This window comes from Xenopus tropicalis, chromosome 5 (genome assembly GCF_000004195.4).
Source record: "Xenopus tropicalis strain Nigerian chromosome 5, UCB_Xtro_10.0, whole genome shotgun sequence".
Classification (NCBI taxonomy): Eukaryota; Metazoa; Chordata; class Amphibia; order Anura; family Pipidae; genus Xenopus; species Xenopus tropicalis.
Window position 1 is genome coordinate 100,600,284 of NC_030681.2, and position 18,123 is coordinate 100,618,406.

General features: G+C 38.6%; 1 protein-coding gene across 1 annotated transcript in view; it reads left to right on the top strand.

Annotated features, from left to right (window-relative positions):
- The window catches only part of psmd1 (proteasome 26S subunit, non-ATPase 1), a 55,421-nt gene extending 45,140 nt beyond the window's left edge, over window positions 1–10,281 (top strand). Inside the window, exons 17-25 of the mRNA XM_012962858.3 lie at window positions 4,089–4,203; window positions 4,301–4,417; window positions 5,881–5,983; window positions 6,432–6,601; window positions 7,052–7,144; window positions 7,435–7,521; window positions 9,134–9,274; window positions 9,712–9,866; window positions 10,096–10,281. Coding sequence (XP_012818312.1) covers window positions 4,089–4,203; window positions 4,301–4,417; window positions 5,881–5,983; window positions 6,432–6,601; window positions 7,052–7,144; window positions 7,435–7,521; window positions 9,134–9,274; window positions 9,712–9,858 — 973 coding nt within the window. The 3' untranslated portion in view covers window positions 9,859–9,866; window positions 10,096–10,281. The remainder of the gene's footprint in view (window positions 1–4,088; window positions 4,204–4,300; window positions 4,418–5,880; window positions 5,984–6,431; window positions 6,602–7,051; window positions 7,145–7,434; window positions 7,522–9,133; window positions 9,275–9,711; window positions 9,867–10,095) is intronic.
- Window positions 10,282–18,123: the final 7,842 nt, after the last annotated feature.

Genomic DNA, 18,123 nt, shown 5'->3' on the forward strand with positions numbered 1-18,123 from the left:
TTTGAAAAAGTACACAGTTTGTCTCACCACATCAACCAATCTGGTCTATTCATCCTCGGGTGCTCCATCTTGTTCGTAGAGTCGATCGGAGCGTGGAAGCAGGGTTTATTTTTATTATCCTAAAGAATGTATAGGAAAATGATTGTATATTTTTTATGTTTTTTTTTTGTAGTTCTCTGCTTTTCTGTGTTTCATGTTAAAGAAAAAAAGGGGAAATATCCTTTGCACTTAGCTCTTTATGTTACAATAATAATAGTAGAATATTGTAAGTATTAGAGACCATCTTGCAGGCTTTTGTCGGTTCGGCATATCTTGATTGGAGATTCTGCTCCATCTGGACCCTATGAACCTGTCTGTGTCCAAGAAATTGAGTGGGAGAGTCTGGAGAATTTCATGTGCTGATATTGTATATACAGGACAGGCAGAGCGTATACCTCTCATCAAAACGAGCTTTCCTCCCTCTGTAGCATACAGAAACTGCCCATACATTAACCCCTTGATGACCTTTATAATCCCTATCAGAATTTCAAACATGTCTGATGCTGCTTGTTGAATAACACATTATTGTATATTGTTACTGTGCCATTGTGATTTGTCTCAAACCTTTTCCTAGTATTACACTGTAAAATAACTACTTTACAATTTGTAAGTTCCTGCCTGAATAATCGTGGCAGAAAATATATGGTGTTTTACTGTGCAGGATACAACCCAGTGAAAATAACATAGATTTATGCAAGAGATATAAACCTCTCTTACAACCCCATTTTCCATAAAGTGGGGGGTGTAACATCTAAATAAAAAGAGAATGGGATAATGTGATGATTTTTAAATCATTGAAACCCTATATTTTACTGCAAATAGTACAAAGATGCATAGCAAATGTTGAAAAGTACACAACAAATGTTGAACTGAAAAATTTATAGTCATTTTGAATTTGATGCAAGCAACATCTTTCAAAAAAGTTAGGACAGGGGCATATTTCCCACTCTTACATCAGCTCATCTTAAATAATATTCTGTAACTCTTTGGGAACTTAGAAGACATACTGCCATAGGTTTGAAAGTGAAATGTTGTCCCATTCTCGCATTATATAGGATTTCAGCTGCTTAACAGCTTGTTGTTTCCTTTGTCATATTTTTTTTATAGTACTCCAAATGTTCTCAGTGGGTAAGAGGTCTTTCCTGCTTCCAGGGGGCCATTTTAGCACCCATACTGTTTTATTATGGAGCCATGCTGTTGTAATAAATGCAGAATGCGGTTTGGCATTGTCTTGCTGAATGAAGCAAGGACTTACCCTGAAAAAGATCTAGACTGGATGGCAGCATATGCTTCAAAACCTGCAATAAATGTGCCTTCCCAGATGTGCAAGCTTTTTCCATGCCATTTTGCAGAAATGCACCCCCATACCATCAAGTATGCTTGCTTTTGAACTGCCCGCTGATAACAAGCTAGAGGGTCCTTCTTCTTTTTAGCCTGGAGGACACAGTGTCCATAATTTCCAAAAAGAATTTGAAATTTTGATTGGTCAGACCACAGGACGGTTTTCCACTTCACCTTAGTCCACATTAAATGAGCTTTTGCCCAGAGTATTTCTGGATCATGTTTATCATTGGTTTCTTCTTTGCATGGTAAAGTTTTAACTTGCAATTGTAAATGCATCTATGAACTGTGTTCACAGAGAATTGATTTTGGGACATATTCCTGAGCCCTTGCAGTAATTTCCACTACGGAATTGTGTCTGTTTTTAATGCAGTGCAGCCTGAGGGCCTGAAGATCATTGCAATCCAATATTGGCTTTTGGCATGATGAAATTCTTCACAATTTTGCTTGGTATTGTTTAAATTGTTGTAATATTTGCCTGTGCTGTATCCCTCCCCATCTTTACTTCTGACACCCAGCCACTCTGTGATGCTCTTTTTAGCATCTTTACATCTTTTCCAGTTCCCCCCCTGTCCCCACTTTTCTGAAATGTGTTGCTGGCATCAAAATGGGATATAGTTTTTAGAAAACCATAAAATTTGTCAATTTCAACATTTGATATGCTGTGCTATTTGCAAAGACAACATATAAAATGTATTTGTCTTTGTACTGTTATACTATTATGTGCATTTTACACAAACCTCTTCAGGAAGAAAACATACAAGTCAAAGATTAATGTACTAGGAATTGATTAATAACTAATTCTCTTGACCTTCATGATGAAGTAAGGTTAATTCTCCCACTCCCCCCACCCCCCCCAAACATGGATTGCCTTTAAGTCAAGCTGTGGCTTTATTTAATTGGTTACATTATTTAGGATAAGTGTGTGATATTCCAATGAAAGCAGTTAACTTGGCCCTTCCAGACAGAGTCAGCGACTTATTGCCTGTATGAGTTCCTGCCCAGTGTAAATCTGACCTTCATATGGCAACCAGTCAAAATTGATTGGTGAACTGATGTGGTCCCCTCTCGATTACTCTGTGTAGGCTTCCATTATTACCATGTATTAACGGCATTACTTACATAGGCTGAGACATGGCAATGTTCCTTTAAGCAAACTAACATTTAACATTGAGTTTAGAAAATGTCTTGCTGTATTTTAAAGCTGAAAAGGTTGCATCTCACACCACCATGGCTGTTCCTTCCTGACTGATGTAACAGCTATAGCTGTTCCTTGTGTGTCTCTATGGTGTTATACGGCACTACCTTGCTTAACAATTGCTACTAAAGGCAGACCTGCATTTCCACTATTTTCCATCACTCCCGATATTTCCTATCTTACAAATACATCTTATATATCACCTATCTTGCTTTTTGAAATGTTATCACTATCCAAGTATGTTCTGTTTACTGATGTGGGACATTGCCACACTGGAGTCCCTGCTCTAGGTACAATGCTGATTAACAAAAGTGTAAAAACTATTTAAGGGGGAGGCCTGCCAGAAGCCTGCTCTCTTTTCATTCTGTTGAAAGCGCTACTCTGTTCCTGACTGAGCCTGTAATTGTATATTTTTGTTTAAGAACTCTGAACGCAAACACAATCAGAGCTCTAATAACGTGCGACACAGCAGACGATCAGTCCTTGGGCGGTACCAAGAGGGGCGTAGATTCCATAGGAATCCAGTGGAATTAGTTTTGAAACTTTCCTTCCCAACAAAAACGGCTGTGTCCTAAAAATGGAACCTGTGCTTTTAAATGTGTCTTGTAATAGATCCATACATGTCTAAAACACACGTGCAGGCAGGCAATTAAATCATGTTCAGCCATTAACACTTTTTTTAGGCAATGGCAGACAGCCTCTCTCACTGTTGCTGTTTCCTTCTATTAAGGATGGCTATATTTGTTTGTTGTGAGTGGTCAAATAAGCACCTAAGGATTTAGGTTCTATAAATTTATATGGAACTTATGTAGTTATACAAGTCTTGGCTGTGTCTTAGTGTCCTTAATAGTGCCTAACTCAGAGGGTAATACAGAGGCTGTTACACCCACTTATAGGTTTGCAACATCAACCAGGAGCTTCTCATGTAGTCTCCTAGATATGCATGGAAGTTGCTGTTAAGATATGGAGCACAGTTCCTACAGAATTCCTGATGTTTCCTAGAGGAGAAATGTAGGAACAGGCTGTGTGCAATGATCTGTTATTCTCTGGTTCCTGACTAGTGCAGTTTGCTTGATTAAGTTGTGTGTTCTTATAGTCCCTGTAGGGATGATGTTGTTATATAATAATTGTAAAAAGTTGCCGAGCAAGCCTCGGTACATCTATTAAGCTGATTTCATGTCTTTTATCCATGTTTGAGGGCTGGCTTATAATGAACTGGTGAGGTTATACAAAAAAAGGTCTATAGACTTCCAATGGGGCAGCCCAATATTAGATCAGTGATAGATGGACAGTTATGAAATTTGCCTATTGTGGAGCCCTTGTATAATTAAACAAATTAGTTAAAGTTCTGATTCAGAACTTTTTTTTTTTGTGTGTCCTTTATTGCTATATTTTATTTCAACACTGTGTGTATTGTATAATATGTTTTTCAAATCAGTTGTAACTCTGCATAGTTGCCTTGCACCTCCATTAAAGCCTTTTCTCCATTGTGGGCTGTGCTTCTCCCCAGGACCCCAGAGCAGTGCCCGAGTGTTGTATCCTTGCTGTCCGAGAGCTATAACCCCCATGTACGATATGGAGCGGCAATGGCCTTAGGCATCTGCTGCTCTGGAACTGGAAACAAGGTACAAGCTTGCCCTACATTATTGTGTTTCCTGGTAAATAAAAGTGAAAGAAGTAAATAATGAGCTGTATTTGTAATCTGTTCCTCTTTCTTCATAGGAAGCAATCAATCTCCTGGAGCCCATGACCAACGACCCTGTGAATTATGTACGTCAGGGAGCCCTTATCTCTTCTGCCCTTATTATGATTCAGCAGACTGAAATCACATGCCCAAAGGTGAGAAGGGACCCACCCACAATGTATGTTCATTTGTACTCCATATATTCTGTTGATTATTATTTTAGCAGGCAGTTAGCTCCTTCCACATATAATATATATTAGCTCCAGTCCAAATATAATCGCACTATTGCTTATGTTTTTCCAGTTTTCCAGAATTTATTTAAATTCCCCAAACTCTCCCCACAATCCCCATACTATTTTATTTTGCTGTTTGTTCAACTAAATACAAATACTTCCGCATATCCTTATTGAACTGTTCCTGCTTACTAAAAATGGGATTGTCTGGGGTCCTGGGGCTCTATTCAGGACAGTTTGGTTCTGTATAAAAGATGTACTTTATAGCATATACATGTCATTCATGTGAAGTATATTCCTGAACTAATAACTACGCCTGTCACTTCCCGTAAACCTCCTGACTGGAATAAAGGAGCTGGGAAGATTAAATCAACCATACAGTAGTTTGAATCTGAATAGAAGCTTGAGTCAGGATAGAAGTTGAATAGTAGAGGTTCTAATCAAAAAGAGAAGCAAACATTAAAAGACAATGAAAGTGAACTAATGTTTTTTGATTCCAAGGTGATCACAACAAGGAGATTTTCAGTTGCAAGTTGGAAAAAGACTGAATAGGAGGGGTTATCATTTGTACAACTGAAAATATGCTTAGTAATTTCTACTTTAATGGACTAAACTAAAATTAACTAAAAGTTAATTTAAAGATGTACTTCCCCTTTTTTGAGGTATGCCTTAGAGCCTCAATGTCAATAATGGAATCCTTTTGATTCTGCTGTGCAGTAACAGGTTAATTCCAGGAAAACAAAAAATTTATACACACTCTTTCTTTTCAGTGTAGCTGTACAAGCTGTTCATTTGATGCCCCCTCCCCATGTCCGGCATCCTGGTTATAGCCCCCAGATCAGGCAGGCGCCAGCGGAGTATTACGTCTGCTGTACATCTGTTAATCGGAGTTCTGCTTCCTGCAGATGTAATTATGACGGGAATCATACATTTTGTTACAAGCCACCCTAGAGGCCTCCAACCTGCCACTGTCCCCAAGTGTAGCTGCAGGTTTCATTAAAGATATTCAGCATGCTAACATGACTGCCATTTTTTTGACACTTCAGTTTAGATATTAGACTTTTCCCAGATGGGACCAACAGGCGCACTTGCAGGCCTACCACACCATTTAATTAGGTTGATAGGAACGGGATTTCATTTACGTTCCTAGTGCCAGGACCCATAAGGTGGGGAATACTATTCATTGTAGTTCATTGTTGCACCAATTGCCTGAGCCCAGAATACAATGAATGAACTGACTGTATTCATGTTCATATAAATCTTTAATATGTAATTACCTCTTCTCTTTTGTGTTATCATCTTATGGCTCTCTAGTGTGTGGTGTATTTAGCAAGATATAGTTATCTCTGGCATGTGCTTCCCTTACTCTTCGTTTCATCCCTTAGGTCAGTCAGTTCCGTCAGCTCTATTCCAAAGTTATCAATGACAAGCATGATGATGTGATGGCCAAGTTTGGAGCCATTTTAGCCCAGGGGATTCTGGATGCAGGTGAGAAATTTATACCTCCACACAATGACTCTCATCCTGATCTTATCTATTTTTGCTTCCTTGAACTTTTTCTTGTAAAACTGCACCTGCATCTGCTTTATTGTTTTAATTTGTGCAGCAGAAGTTGTTTAGGAATATGACTTTTATTTCTTCTGTTCCCAAAAGGTTAATTCTGCTGTAGGAATGTCTCTGTATATATCAGTTTGCTCTGGGAACCAACTAGTAATTTCTTTGTAATGTGATTAGCTGTCTGCACCTGGTCTTTTAGCGGTAATGACCCTGCCTGTTGCCCTCTTCACCCTGCTCTGCTGGAGGAAGGCTTGGCTGTGGTCACTTAAAATTAACTCATGCTTTGCCTTATACAGAAGGTAGCCACATTTCATGACATGGTGGTATGACGCAGGACACATTAGAATCTGATAATCCAACTCCAATGTCTTCCCTACAGGGGGTCACAATGTGACCATTTCATTGCAGTCCCGTACTGGTCACACTCACATGCCCTCAGTGGTTGGAGTTCTAGTCTTCACTCAGTTCTGGTTCTGGTTCCCTCTCTCACACTTCCTTTCTCTGGCATTTACACCAACCTGTGTCATTGGACTTAACAAGGATCTCAAGGTAAGTGTAGTGATCTCAGTTCCTTCAGAGCCAAGTGTTGTTTAGAAGAAAAATCTTTGAATGGCCACCCAAACATCTCAGCAGTGTGGGAAGAATTGGTCATGGCAGCACTCAAACAGTTACAGTTACTGTAGCATCACAGATCTCCACAACATAAAAGAGAAATATGTAATCCTCTTACAGACCTTATGATGTTGGATCAATCACCGTTCATTAGCATCGCATAATAACGACACACAAGGCCGTTAATGAGATAATCATTAACTCCTTCATGAGATTGTGTAGAAGGATAGAGGAATTATTGGGCCACCTTATAGAGGTGTTTATTATGTACAACAATCTCACTCCTGCTTGATGTAAAGGAATGTATATGGTAAATGAAATGAAAAAGCTTTATCTTTTATATATTTTTCTAAGTGTGTTTTTTTTTTTTATTTGCATGATCCACAGATGCCAAAAGTTCAGTATAGATCAAACTGTAAGCCATCAACATTTGCTTACCCTGCGCCTCTGGAGGTACCCAAAGAAAAAGAAAAGGAGAAGGTAAGCAGTTCAAAAGGCAGTATCATGCAGTCATACACATCCTGTTCCTCCTTACATTAGACCCCCACACATGTAGTGGAATATTGTGTGACTTCTGTTTGCTACATGTGTTTCTATGGGCACAAATCAAGTATAATAAACAAGGGGGAGGGTTCATGTCATTATTTGCCAGTTATCTCGAGTTTCTGTCTGAGGCATACACTGGTATGGAATTAGCTTGTCCTCTAGGCTGCCTAAAATTTAATTTTAATATATTATAAAATATACATACCATGAACTTCTTTTTTCAGGTGTCTACTGCTGTTCTGTCCATCACAGCCAAAGCAAAAAAGAAGGAGAAAGAAAAAGAGAAGAAGGAGGAAGAAAAAATGGAAGTGGTGAGACTATACTGCTTTCTATATAGATAGTTAGATATGACCATAATGAGACTATTAGCATCAGTTTACTCGTTAACAATGATAAAATATTGAGGCAGGAAACAAAAGCAAATAACTTTGTGTGTCTTTGATACAGCACCTTATAGAGAGTGTTAACCTTTACAAAAGTGACTCTCATTCAACTGTTCCCTACATATAAAAATTTTTGCAATGTCATTTATTAAAAAAAATATTTTGAAGCAATTTATTTTAAGCCCCAATCACATGCTGTATATGCTTTGCAGACCTTCGTTTATGTGTTCATTTGCATGTCCTTGATTCAATGTTAATATTGGATTCAATATAGCCAATCAGATCAATGACATGCAAAGTAACATGAAGTGTAGCAGTAGCACTTGATAGCTGTGCAGCCCTTACATTGTATCGAGTGATATTTCAATGAAATGATTGAGCGTTTGGATCTGTGGATCTGCAGTAATGGTGCTTAACAAGATTTCATTTTTTTTAAATGATCACTTGCAAATATAATTTCTATAAAGATAACTTGTTTAAAGGGGTACTATCTTGAGAGAGCACCTCTTTCTTCATGCAGAAGGCATTTTTTTTAGGAGGGAATCCCTTTCCTAGCAGTTCACTCAAATAATCAAAATAACTGGCTCTGGCACAAATACTGCATGTAGAGAAACAGGAGCCAGTTATTTTGAATGAGTGAGTTCTAAAATACATCTGGGCAAAGGGTGTAACCCTCCCAAAGGATGTATTAGACCTAACCGTAAATCAAAATCTGACTCAGATCACTACATTAAGAGTGATTGACAATAGCTGCTGAGAGTAATATAGGGAAAAGTAACTTGATTATTTCATAAACTGTACACAACATTTAATTGGTTGTATTTAGAAAGTTTCTTATTTCACTATGATGAAGCTTCTATTAAATTTTCATTTTTTGCAATAGTTCTACTTTATCAGAGTTGCTTGCATAAATGTGAACATCCTTTTTAATTATTGTCTAGTCAAACATGCCCTTAGATGCACTGCTGGGTGTCTTCAAGAAATTCTGTGGGTCACAACTTGTTCCACAAACTTTTTTTTTTGAAACAATGCAGTTTCTAGTTATGATCTGAATGTGCTGCCAGTTTATTTGCCTTTGGCAAATCCTACTCTTTGTGACCCAGCACAATGCCAGCTACTTCATGTAGGAATCTTCTTGTCTCAGCACTGCTGTCACACTGCCAGACCACAGTAAAAAGTCTATGACTTCAATGCAGCTCTGCGTTTTAGGTTGAAGGAAAGTTGTTGACCTATAAGGAGTATTAAAAAAAGAATAACCCCTTGGTAGAAAGTCTATAGACTCATCAGTAGTAATGTTGGATTGGGGCAGCAGATTTGACCAAATGCACAATAAAGGAGCTGACACTTAATAATCCAAACGTGGACAAGTTAAATTAAAATATTAAGTCGTATTGTCCATAAAAAGCCTTATGCATTTTGTGCTGCAAGACATAGACTTGAAAATGTAACAAACTTCTTATGACATCAAACTGATATCTATGCTCATAGATTTAAAACATGCTATCTTAATTATTTTATTATATTGTTATTTTATTTGCAGGATGAAACTGAAAAGAAAGAAGAGAAGAAGAAAGAGCCAGAACCAAACTTTCAGCTTCTTGAGAACCCTGCTCGGGTGATGCCAGCTCAACTGAAAGTGCTCAGCATGCCTGAGGGCACTCGCTATCAGCCCTTTAAGCCGGTGAGTGTAATAGAGTGTTTGTAAGTGAAGAGTTTAGCTGTGTACATACTAGGAGGAAGGAGTAAATGCAATACGAGCCAAGGGACATTGGTGAAAATGTAAGTGTGCATATAGCGGTGGAATATGAATATGATAGTAGGGAAAGTAAACTGTAAATGGATAATCATTCTAAACCTCTCTGTTGAACCCTTAGGGTGAAGACACACTGAGCTACTAGTAGCAGCTACTTTTTCATGGCTACTATACGACAGAAAATACCCTGCCATAGACAATAATGAGAACTACCTCTGCTAAAATACACGTAGAGACAATTATCGGTAAATGATCAGCATTGTCTATCTTAGTAGCCACAACAAGCAGCTGCTACTAGTAGCTCTGTGTGTCTTTGCCCTTACTCCAGCCACTGCTTTTGCAAACGATTCTCCCTATTTTTACAGCTTTCTATTGGTGGTATTATCATTCTGCGAGACACAAGTGAAGAGGAGGAACAACTGGTAGAACCTGTTGCGGCTCATGGGCCTAAGATAGAGGAGGAAGAGCAAGAACCTGAACCGCCAGAGCCATTTGAATACATTGATGACTAGAAACGCAGGTATTCTTCTTTCTTATATTACCACAGCATTCCTAGCAAGAATATGGATTTTTAGACTCTAGTCAAAACCTTTTATTATTTTTTTGCAACAAAGAAGGTACTATATTCAGAGAATATGCTTAGATTAGAAGGTACTGGTGCTCCAATGAAATAGATTTGACTTATAGTAAAACTAAAAGTTGCATTCCTGCTGTCAAAATTCCTGAGAACTGTATTGTTTCTTTTGCAGGTGAATATTCAGTGTCAGATGTCATGTTGTATGTGGCCATCAGCCACACACCACTGCAGCTGCTTGTTAAATGTGTGCCACCATTTGCTTCCCTAAGCCCTGTCTGTAGCAGCTCAGTGTCCTGGATTTAATGTTACTATCCCAATGGTCTGTTTTCCAATAAAAAAAATAAAGATAGAAAATGCTGCCTGGTTTTCTTTTTTTTTTTTTTTTTTTTTAGTGTGTACTAGCCTCTGTTTTTAAGTATTGCAAAACATAAGTTAGGACATTAAAGCAGTCCACAATCAAACAACATGCAGATCATTCTCAAATGATTCATGTTTAAGTAATGTGAAATGCCCTCATTTTATTTAAGGAGAAAGATGATGATTGGGTAGTGGGTAAGGCCCTGGGGATCATTTTGATTCATATAGCCGATACCTGTGCATCAGTTAGCAACATGACTACAATCTAATAAAAAACTTAATAGGAACTTGTGAAACAGTAGTCTCCAAAAGGTACTACCTAGAAACATTTTATTAGGTCACCATTATGGGTTTCAAATATTCAAATTTTTTAATAGCTGGTGACATTATTGTATAATTGTTATATTTTATGTAACCATATCCTAACTGCACACTCTTGGGATAGCTGATTTTGATGAGTTAAATGTAAACTACTGCACCCTTCAGTTTTATATCAGTATTGTCAGTCACAAGGGGTCATTTTCTGGATCTTAAGGTTAATTTAGGGCAAAGTAGGCAAACATCTCTGCCCTGATCACTAGAGAAGCAGATCTGTGACCACTTTTGCTAAGCACACTGGCAACGGCATCTCTGGAGAGAATGTTTTCTACACCAATTAACTGATATCCATCCAGTCTAAACAGATAGTGACATATGCAACAATTAATACTATATCAAGTGCAGCAGCATGTGTGAGATAATACAGAACTAATATAAATCACAAAAGCAAAGTTGGCAAATAACGGTGAGAATATTTAAATGGGTGTGGCAGAGAAAATGGTGACAAAAAAGAAAAAAAATGGAACTGATGAAAGAATATTTGGAATTGGAGATAATTCTTAAACAAAGGTACTAAATTGGACAAGAGCAGAAGCCAAAAGCAACCAGTGAGATTGTTTTCCAATTTGCAGCAGACAGTTGCTTATTGGTTGCTATTTTAAAACCATGTTTGTAAATCAGCCTCTTTATTTTGTAGCCCCACCAGCCTTACTTCTGGGATGTACTGACATCTTTTTATAGCACTGCAATTTCAGTATAGAGCAGTCCTATGAGGAAAAAGTTGGCCAGACCTATCGAAGCAAAAAGCATGACTGACAAATTCCAAAGAACTAAGGCTTTATACACAGTACCTTATTGTGTGTCACTCCAGTGTGAGTCAGTTGGACTAAATAGGTATCTACTTGCTTAGGGTCAGAATTGCAGCCAGTTATACTCTACTCAATGGGACCAGTTGCATCATGGCACAGTTTTGTTCAAGCTGAACAAGGCTTAGAGAACACAAGGCTGCTCAGGTCCTACTGAATTAAATCAGAACACATTAGCTAGATTTAGCTAGACATTTTTTTGTACTGTCTAAATCTATAATCATAGTGTTTATGACACCCAGATAGCAATTACAGCCAGGCTTCCATTGGACCGATCTGACCGATATCCTATAACCATGTGGGTCAGAATTAAGAACATTAATATTCTAAATGATGCAATATTTCAAAACTAGTGTAGCCCAAATATGAGTGTGTACTTAGTGTCCTATATTGGCTCTCTAAAGTTGGAAGCTATGTGACTGTCAGTTTGATCTGCTGGTGATCTTCATGAATGGGTTATAAGAGGGGGCAGAGTTAAACATGCAGTCCTTTTATAAAGCAAAATAATAAGCCATCATTGTCGTAGTAGCTATCCAAATATAAAAGATTATAGATTAGGGTCCCTAATCAACAATAGAAAAGAAACTGATTTATAATTACTTCTGAAATTTGAAAGCTTCTTTAACAGCACTACTAGCAGCAGCCTTATAAAGCATGCAGGTATTAAAAATGCAGGGCAGTATCACAGAAGTGCCAACTACTACAGTAAAACCAATCACCAGACTGCTTTTATTAAAAAAAAAAAAAAAAAAAAAAAATACAAAATAAAGGTTATTCCTTTAAATATAAAAATGGCCATGGCTGCCTGTGCTGTTAGCTGGCATGGTCATGTAAGGTGAAGAGAGCGCCTGAATAACTAATTGACCTGAGATGTTGTGAACAAAATGTTCAAGCAAATCTGGACACAAACCTTGTGCATGGCAGTCAGAAATGTAAGCTATGTATTTTATTTATATATCTTTATATATTCATAGGGTGTAATTCTCCTGGGCTGGAGTAATATGTTCATCTGGGCAATGTAGCTAACTGCAGTAAGACAATTTAAAAAGTGTTAAAGGAAAATGAATCACTAAAAATGAATATGGCTAGAAATTCCAGTTTTTATATACTGAACTTATTGTACCAGCCTAAAGGTTCAGCATCTCTATAGTAGTACTGATCCAAGCCTTCAAAGTTGTCACAGGGGGTCACCATACTGGAATCTGTTAAACGTGTACTGCGACACTCATGCTCACAAGTTTAGGGGTCAAAAAGCTTAATTTCAGAACCAAGAGAAATGAAGTTCATGCCAAAAATTCCAGAGAACTCCCACCTTTGGCAGGAGTAGACTTTGTTTTCAATGTTCCAGATCTTCGGAAGTACCCACCAATGTAATTCACAGACTGAGACCAAGGTCATGTGCGATTCGTACAGTTGCAGGATGGACATTTTATAGGAATCGCAGACATCTACAGATTCCAGAACAGATACCATCTGCCTAGGACAGTGAAACCAATGATGGCACAACAGGTGCAACACAACAGCTCTCTCATTCTGAGGCAATGCCTGCAACAGGTAGTCTGTCCAACAACAGCCAGGAGCGAGAAAGCCAAGAAGTAACTTTATCCAGTTGAGTTATTCGCAAACCATTGTGTCTAAGTGTACAATGCTAAAGTCCTACTTTGAGATTCTGACTTGAGATTTGATTCTGAGTCCCGCTTACAACATTTTTATGCATGTTATAACTGTTTGTTAATGTTACAGTATTGCTTTATTTTTTCTTACTTACACTGGCTGAAAGGGGAAGATGTGGTGAGTTTTACCTTTAACCACTAGAGGGCTTCAGACTGACAGTAAGCTGTTTTTATTGTTGGTCACTTTGTCAGCGAAGAGGTAGGGGTGCAATAGTGTATGAGCAAGGAACAGTGAGTTATTCTGTGGCACCCTGTCTTCCCCAGTCCAGTTTTCACATCTGCTCTCCTTTCTCCTGAGGCCCATTAATCTTGGATCATTTCCTAAACCTCACTACTCATCCTACTCCTTTCTGCGAGTTTCTCTCTTCATCCCTTTTCTTACATTCTTTTTAAGGAAAAGCTATGCAAAATGCACTTAACAGATAGAAGTGCAATCTTAACAAATAGGTGGACAAATATTCTTGCAACACTTGGATCTTACCAGTGGTTGAAACAGGTAAAAATGCTGGAGCAATGGTATCCGGTGTGCCCTCAAAAAGTCCTGCCCACTGATGCCCGCCAACATGCCCATTATTACACCTACTTTAAAAGCAAAAATATTTTATTACATAAAGTTTGATTGAAGATATATTATATAGCATTCAATAATATAACAGAGCTGGAATTTGAAGGCAGTCTGTCCCACCCCAGCATTTATTGGCACAGTCTCACCCCACAGCCTTCTACCATTATTTCATGACAGACACAAAGTGAAACACATAACTTTACCTCACTCGGCTGTTTGCTCTTTTCTGTGCTTCTGTCCACTTCAGAAAAGTGCATGTAGGCCTGTACCACCCTGCCAGTATTCTGTGCCCACTCATCAGACTTCCTCTGTGACCCAATCTCTTACACTACTGCTGGCTAAATAGTTACATTCCTGTATAGGAAAGAATTGTGTTTCCCTTGGCAGATGTTACTTCCATTATTGTTGAATGGGCTTGAGTGATGGGTCATGGGTACCGTAAATTATAGACAATTTGACATAGTGTTTAATCATTGCCTCAAACTTACAAGTTGTGATTGGCTCCTGATAAATTGACCATAGCATGTAAAAGGCTAGTGCTAGGTGGGCCGTTGGTGGTTGCAGGCAGCTAGTATGCAAACCCCCTAGTCCCCCTCTGGAGATGATACTCCACGGTGCCTGATAATGCTGCAGAATATATGTTTTTGGAGGCCAACCAATAGAAAAAAGGTAATTTAATACATATAACAGAAAACATGATAAAATTAGGATAGGATTACCAACATTGTCAGACCATTTACAGGGTGCTTCAGTATTAAGACTATTTGTTTGCTATTAATTTGTTTTTGCAGTAAACATTAACATATATAAGAGCAATTACTAACATTGTCCAGGTATGGGACCTGGTATCCAGAAACTTGTTTTCCAGCCAGAACCAAATTACGGGAAGACCATCTTCCACAGAGTGTGTTTTAATCAAATAATTCAAATTCTTAAAAATGATTTCCCTTTTCCTCTGTAATAATAAAGCAGTATTTTGATCCCAACTAAGATATACAGTAATTAATATTTATTGGAGGCAAAACAATCCTATTGTGCTTATTTAATGCTTATATGATTTTTTTTTTAATAGACTTAAGGTATGGAGATCCAAATTACATAAAGACCCATTATCCAGAAAACCCCAGGTCTCAAACTTTCTGGATAATGGGTCCCATACCTGTACATATTCTTATGGCTAGTCATGAACTACTCCGATACCTCTGTGAGCAATTTAATTAAGTGTGTAATAACTGCAGATGCCTTTGTATGTACTGTATATTGCATGGGATCTGTTAATTGAGAATACTTGGTTTTCCAACTTAAAGTATTTCTGTCATTTGGATCACCCATACCTTTAGTCTAGTAAAAAAAAACATTTGAAATTAAACGCAATAGGAATATGTTGACACCAATATAGATTTATGCTAGCTTAAATCATGATCAAGTACAGGCTACTGTTTTCTTATTACAGAGATAAAGGCAATAATAATGATGAAATCTGACTAACTGGATAATAAAATATCACACGTTAAGACTGTGCACAGGAGGAAGGATTCTGTAAATTCTTTTATGTCTGTTATTCTTTGGTGTCCAGTGAGCTGAACAATAGGGAAAGGTTTGGGAGGCCCCCAAACAGCTGTATGTCTGGGCTGCTCTGGAGACTGCTTATCTAGATTTACAGGGAAACAAGTTCTTTGAATCCTTCATTTTTAGTTTTCAGTCTCAATTAGACAGATTTGGGGAATCACTGCACAGATGTTTGTCTAATCTAAGCTTCCGCCAACAGCGCCTAATAATCCTAAAAGCAAAAGATGAAAGGGGCAAGGTCCTAAATCTGTTGTACCTACAATCATTCCCTCAAGACAGATGTGCAGTGATTGGTACAATCTCTCATTAACAGAGGATTTCATATCAGCAAATTAAATGGAGATACTAGTCCACCCTCCCCATTTAGCTACGATTATGATCTCTTTTCTGTGACTAACGTGGCTGAAACACTATGCTTAAAGTGATACCATCTTCGAAAAACGTCTCATAACAATCTGTAATGTTTAGTTTGCTAGATGAACACAAAAAATAATTTACCGTATATACTCGAGTATAAGCTGAGTTTTTCAGCACCAAAAGTGTGCTGAAAAAGTCACCCTCAGCTTATACTCGAGTATATGGATTTGATGTAATAAACATGTAACTTCAGTGAGATGTAACTTCAGTTAGATGTAACTCACTGGCATTCGTTGCGCCCCCCCTTGAGGATTTGCGTGCGTCCAGGGGGGAGGTGCGAGCAACGAATGCCAAATCCATCGGCACTTCAACGCAGCTCAAAGAAATGGAGAGAGTATATGTCGAGGAAACCTAAAGACATTAATATGGGTGTTGTAAGCAAAGTAACATGTACAGCTGTGTCTTGCTCTTGGGCTTTGTATACTTTTGGTATACGGTATATTATTTAAACCCCCCCCCCCCACAGTATTACATATTCATTTCTAGATGCATAATATTTTTCATTCTACTGCCATAGGATTCAAGCTGTTTGGCTGGCCCCATACAGGGGCCAATTTGCTGCTGGCTCAGTTTGGAGTGGGCAAGTTGGTAACCTATGCAGGCCAACATATGGCTACTTTCAAAGTACCTGATGAAACTGATGAAATATTTTTAGTGTTTGTACAAATGCAAGCACTCCAGCCTGGCTGGTAAATATTATACTTGATGCTAATATTATTAATATGGATGAAAGATAACAGAGGCAGGAGTCCTGGTATTTATTTCTCAGAAATGGCAGCAACCATACTTTTATTTAAATGAACACAACTAACAATATAGCAGTATCTCAGCAACAATTAAAGCACATTTTTAAAGGGCTCAGAATGGTAATGTTGTCAGTAACCTCCCAGTGACTTTAATATCTTACCTCATATACAAGGCTTGTGCTAATAGCTCCAATTCTTTAAAAATGGCAATGGCTTGGGGTTATTTATGGCAGGATAGATGGCTGCCATCTTTCCAGGAATCCTTTACACTAGGTCAGGCTTGGTGCATGATCAGGCCCAACAGTTCCAATTAGTTTGTGTCTGAACTATTAGGCCTTACTTTGCAAATTTAAATTAAACACTTCAAAGTTTTATGCAGACCACACAAGTTATTAACGTGTATTTCTAAAGCACCACACAGGGCCGGAACTAGGGGTAGAGGCAGCTGCCTAGGGCGCAACGATTGAGGGGCGCCAGGCAGGAGCCTCTCCTGCCTACCCCTAGTGCTTGTCATTAGCGGTGGAGGCAATGACCGATCTAATCGCCCCACCCCCCTGCACCGCTTCCTGTGCTTTGGCGCACATGCGCCGTTCGGGGGGGCGGGAGGTGGGCGGAGTTGGCCGACCGGGTTGCCTAGGGTGCCCGGTCGGCTTGGCCCGCCCCTGGCACCACATACAGTAAATGTTTACATTGGACATGCAGATTACACAGAGCTGTTTTTTTCAAGTCTGGTACAGAGCAGACCCCCTGCTTTATTTCACATCAGGACTGCCACTGGCCCTGTAGGTTTCCAGGAGCTGTGATAAGAGTTCATTTTAGGGAATAGCATAAGATGCAAAACACTAACGGGCTGATTTACTAATCCACGAATCCGAATGAGAAAAATTCAGATTGGAAAACGAACATTTTGCAACTTTTTCGTATTTTTTGTGATTTTTTCGTCGCCGTTACGACTTTTTCGTAAAATGTCGCGACTTTTCCGTAACCGTTACGACTTGCGCGAATTGTCGCGACCTTTTCATAGCCATTACAAATTTCGTGAATTGTCGCAACTTTTTCATAGCCAATATGACTTTCGTGAATTGTCGCAACTTTTTCATAGCCAATATGACTTTCGTGAATTGTCTCAACTTTTTCATAGCCATTATGACTTTTGTGAATTGTCGCGACTTTTTCATAGCCATTACTTTTGCAAATTGTCGCAACTTTTTCGTTTTGAGCGCTCGAAAGATTCGCGACAATTCGCAAAAAAGTCACAAAATACCGATCATTACGAAAAAAGCGCATTCGGACGCTTTTCGGACGTTTTTTAAACTGTGCCCCTTAGAATTCTAATTAAAACGGTGAGAATATTTAATGGGTTAATATTCCAAATTTATTTCATGTGGTCTAAAAAACACACACAAGGGGGCTGATTTACTAAGACACGAATTCGAATCCGAATTGGAAAAATTCCGATTGGAAAACGAACATTTTGCGACTTTTTCGTATTTTTTGCGAAATTGTCGCGACTTTTTCGTTACCAATACGATTTTCGCGAAAAAACACGAGTTTTTCGTAGCCATTACGATTCGCTCGTATCTAGTCGCGACTTTTTTGTATTGAGCGCTCGTAAGCGGCGGGCGAAACTTTCAGACTTAGCATGATTTTGGAAACCTCCCATAGGACTCAATGGCACCCTGCAGCTCC